Source organism: Formica exsecta, unplaced genomic scaffold (genome assembly GCF_003651465.1).
Source record: "Formica exsecta isolate Colony F162 unplaced genomic scaffold, ASM365146v1 scaffold2, whole genome shotgun sequence".
NCBI lineage: Eukaryota > Metazoa > Arthropoda > Insecta > Hymenoptera > Formicidae > Formica > Formica exsecta.
This window is the reverse complement of record NW_021849297.1, coordinates 1,837,799-1,842,777: the sequence shown is the minus strand read 5'-3', so window position 1 is coordinate 1,842,777 and position 4,979 is coordinate 1,837,799. Positions and strand designations below refer to the sequence as shown.

At 27.2% G+C, this 4,979-nt stretch overlaps 2 protein-coding genes across 2 annotated transcripts in view; both read right to left on the bottom strand.

Moving 5' to 3' along the window:
• LOC115234417 (elongation of very long chain fatty acids protein 7-like) overlaps window positions 1-1,396 on the bottom strand; it is a 15,866-nt gene extending 14,470 nt beyond the window's left edge. The window contains exon 1 of the mRNA XM_029805476.1: window positions 839-1,396. The gene's annotated coding sequence lies outside the window, so the exon portion shown is untranslated. The remainder of the gene's footprint in view (window positions 1-838) is intronic.
• Window positions 1,397-1,480: 84 nt separating this feature from the next.
• Window positions 1,481-2,417, bottom strand: LOC115234418 (protein UXT homolog). Its single transcript, XM_029805479.1, has 2 exons — window positions 2,265-2,417; window positions 1,481-2,076 (listed from the first exon to the last, which is right to left on the bottom strand). Exon 2 carries the CDS (start codon window positions 2,062-2,064, stop codon window positions 1,621-1,623), a length of 444 nt encoding a protein of 147 aa, XP_029661339.1. The 5' UTR covers window positions 2,065-2,076; window positions 2,265-2,417; the 3' UTR covers window positions 1,481-1,620.
• Window positions 2,418-4,979: the final 2,562 nt, after the last annotated feature.

The window sequence follows — 4,979 nt, the reverse complement described above, 5'->3', positions numbered from 1 at the left end:
TATCCTAAGAATCCTAAGAAATACCTGAAGATTTTTTTCAATGCCATCTAGATATTTCAAAAGTAATATCATTAAAAATATTTATAGGTGTTTACTATCAGTATATAATAAACATTTTTTATATAAAACATATCCTAAGAAATACCTGAAGATTTTTTTCAATGCCATCTAGATATTTCAAAAGTAATATCATTAAAAATATTTATAGGTGTACAAGATATTTACTATCAGCCACTAATATGCAAGAATATTTAGAATTTACTAACAGACAGTATATAAATAGACAATCTTTCTTCGCAAAGATTAATCATCATGCTATGTTAATGAAAGTACATGATATATTATCATCCGATGATATACACTACTATCGATGAACTATTGAGATGAGCTTTACCATCGACACTCTTATGGACAGAAGCTTAGGTAGAGCTTATATAGAAAATGTTTCGACAATTATTAAACTTACTCTTTAATTATCGAAAATATATTATATATTATTGAATCATTTGTTATAGTATTATACATATATATGTTATTAATGAAATTAATATATTTAATATAATTCAAAAATTATTAATAATGTTAGTTATGCATTAGCACTTGATCATACTTACCTTTATAGAATTTGACAATCACATCAATCACAATCAAGCAATAAATAAAAAATAAGAAACAAACTTTTAAAATAATGCTTCAAAATATTAGATGTTACAGAGTAATTTAAAATTTATAAATTAATTTTTCAAATTAGAATAGATTTTTTGAGGAACTTCATCTTTCTGCAAAATCTTAAAGAGTTAATAAAGGAATAGGTTGTATGAATGAATATTCTTTATACCTAATAGAAGAGCGGATAATATATGCGTAAATGTACTGGTAAACACTTGAAACATATCATGCAAGGTTCTCTTCAAACTCTTATATGCACTACAGTACAGCATCAGCTTAAGTCACAAAGTACAAGATGACAACGTGAAGAGAGAATAGGGAAAAAATGCTAGGAAGGCTACTTTTGCACATATTTGCATAAGTGGCTGCATCTAAAATTTGATAAGGGAAATGAAAGAAGCGTTTTTCGAACATGCCATCTTATCTGGCTAAAGACATGATGAAGACACTAAAAAGTTCTTCACAAAATAGATTAAATGTTTTACTACTACGTATATATTACGTATCACATTATTTTTGCATTTATATACATTAACAAAATAAAAATTATTTCACTTCTTTGTTTTTTCTCCACATGATATCCTTTACCAGTACACACATTCAAATTAAACAATATTTTATATAATTTACTCTCTCTCTCTCTCTTCCTCTTTATCATGCTAAAGATAATTATATCCAGTTTTAAGTAATAATAATATTACGAAGAAATGCTATTAAACTATTGATATATTTAAGACCAATTCTTACCATGTTCAATACTTTAATATATAGTACAAGGTCTTTGTAAATTTTTTAAATTAAAATTAGAATATATATTGAATTACAAGTTTATTAATAAATTTATAAAATTTATATATACTGCTATTATAGCAAATTCCAATATATACTATTTTCTTATCGAATAGTTTTTGATTCTTACATTAAATCATCTTTTATTCATTACAATAGTTTCTATTGATCATATTCTTTAATTCCTTGTAAATCTCTAATTATAATAAGAGTTAACTTAATATGAGCATTGGTTCTTGCAATTATTTTCCGCAAATGAGCAATCTGTCTTTCCAGCAACTTGATCCGTATATTTATAACAATTAAAGCTTCATTCAAATCGAATTCGACATAATGTCCTAAACCAACGTCTAATAAAATCTTTGAAGCATCTGGAATGTGCGCTTGAATAAAAAAATTATTTCCTATATCGACCTTAGTCTTGAATCCTGTTTTTTCGACGTTTGTATTTTGAAACGTAGTTATCACCGATTTCAGTTGTAGAAATTCGGCAACGTCAGCATTCTTAGCATCAAGTTTTTCATCCAATTTTGCAAGATCGGCTTTTAATACATTGTTCACAAACGTCTCAAATTGTGAAATCTTCTGTTGAGTTTGCAGATCCATTAGACTTGCACTCTATAAAATAAGAAAAATAAGATATCAAAAGAGTGATATTATTTGACTAAAATATTTTATAATCAAAGATTGAACATATATCTCGTTAAAAAAAACTCTAATTTTCAGGTTATATAACACATTACAGTATTATGTATGCATATAAATATTTGCATTTTGTCTTGTACAATAGCGATAATGTCACTCACATTGTCAGCCTTAGAATAAAGTGTGTCAAAGCCAAACAAATCGTATTACAAAAATCTTTCTGATAAATATAACTGCATTTTTACGCTGTATCTTAACGTCTGTAACATCGTGCGACATCTTGGCCTGGCAGAAGGCAGAGGCAGAACTAGCAGCAAGCTTGTTAAGAATAGAGCAGCAGCTGTTAAGAAGGGTCTCTGTAATATGTATCAGTTCGATCTCGTCAAGTTACAACAAATCGATATACTAAAACTAATATAATAAAAATGTAATTTATAAATACCAATTAAATATCCAAATAAATATCAACTTTACATAGTACAAAAATAATTCATTTTTTATATTCACGTGGTCGAATATATATATACACACACATTTGGCATAGTGGCATGGAAGAATTCTTTCAACGCAGATCTTTGCAATATTTCTGCAACATTACACTGCAATATGCAATATTGTAATGTTGCAGCAATGTTGTTGCAAGCTTCAGTGCTGTATGAGAAAGTCTGTTCATATGAGGACTTAAAGTAGCTTAATTGTCATCGCATCTATTGAAATATACATAAGTTTTTTTCACAATTGTAATGAACGTTAGAACAGATTATATAAAATGATCAAAAAATTAATTACACTTGGAGATACACGTGTTCATGTGAATATAAAAAAATGATATATCTTATATAACCATTTCATATCTTACTTGAACATATCAATATTCTTGTAAACACATATTCTCTTATTAACTATCTGATAAAAAAGATCATCATCAATAATCTGCAACAAATCTGAATCTCTTATAAGAACGAGGCGAAGAATATAGCAAGGTTATTTAACGTCTACACGTCGTCGGTGATCACATATTTTACCTTTTTTTCCAATAATTTTTGTATACATAATACATCATCGGTAGTTTTTTGCATAATTTTATATAGGATGCTGGTATACATTATACAGTATACAGCATATCTCTCTGAGTTAAAAAGTATATATAATACCCATACAGCACACAAAGATTGCATACATATTGTAGCAATCTTTCACCGCAATATTGCAACTTTGCAAATTCACTGCAAAATGTTGCTGCATCATTGCTGTGGAATTGCAGCAATGATAAAATGTCCGCTTTTAGGAATATTGCATCAAAATATTGTAGCAATATTGCAATGTAATGAATTTGCAATGATGTATATATATTTATTTTTGGGTATACAAATGTGTAATTAATGACGATACATTGTAATTAAATGTCTTTATTTGTACTTATGTTAACGTTATAAATAACATAACATTGCACATAACATATTATTGCTCTTAACATGTTCACGAAATAAAAATATATTTTTTTTATATTAGAGAAATATATAAAAATGGTTCAGCTTTACGAGCCGCTTTTATTACCACTAATAATTTATTGAATTTTGTCCATTATTGTTTTCCTTTGTTAAATGTCTGTAAAAATAAAATAGGAGTTAAAATTCATATTTACATAAAAATATACATACTGCAAATATACATAAATATTTTTATCAAATATTTTAAAGTTCATATCTACAGCAAAATAGAAAATAAGAGAAAGCAAAAAATATCCACATAAAAAATATACAAACATATATCATAGATAAATATAATTTTTACTTTTGCGATCTCAATAATTTTAAGGTTATATAGGTTATTAGGACATGCTATTCTATTATAATTAATTAATGCATAATATATTAGGTCACTATAATAAAACATAATATTATCAAAAAGCTCTTACCTTTTCTCGTACGCAACAATAAAAAATGTGAATCACGAAATACACGACAATCACAGATATGTGCAGCAAGACCGGCACCTACTACATACGCACACAATCGCGAACGCGTACATGTGCTGCGCAAAGCATACAGTGCAGCAATATAAGCCAATTTAAGAAAAATGTTTTAATAAAATGAACCATTTAGTATTGTTTATCGTTAACATCTTTCATGTAGAAATATTGCAAAAAATTATTTTATTATAATATTTTATTATTAAAATTATATAAAAATTGAATTTTGCAATATTTCCGAAATATTAATGTCATGTTGCTACAAGTGTGCTGGTACTTTGTGGCTCTATATTTCTGCAACGTCTTTGTAATGTTGCATTGCAATTTGCAACATTGCAATATTGCTGCAATATAATTGCAATGATCCGTGCTGTATGGGATGTCTCTTTTTATCTCACCCTCCATTCTATCGGATTCTGCTCATTATTGATATGCCTTTCATTACATTCTTCATTTTCAACATCTAAATAATCACTATTCATAATACATATATTATGTAACACACAACAGGAAATAATAAAATTAGCAGAGCGTTTAACTGTAAAAAAATCTAATTGCATTAATTGCCTGAATCTTTGTTTTAATAATCCAAACGCATTTTCTATTTTAACTCTTGTTGTAGACAATTTGTAATTATAATTTCGTTGAGCGGCTGTAAGATTACCATAATCTCTATATGGTGTTAATAAATATTTTCTTAAAGGATATGCCGCATCGCCTAATAAATGATAATCTTCTGATATAGTTTTTATTTCATCACTTAAAAATAAGAATTTAAATATTCTTGCATCATGTATTTTACTGGGAGGACCCGTAAAAACATCTAAAAATAATTTATTGGCATCACAAACAGCTTGTAATGTCACAGATGGGTAATCATATCTATTAACATAAGTGCTTTTGA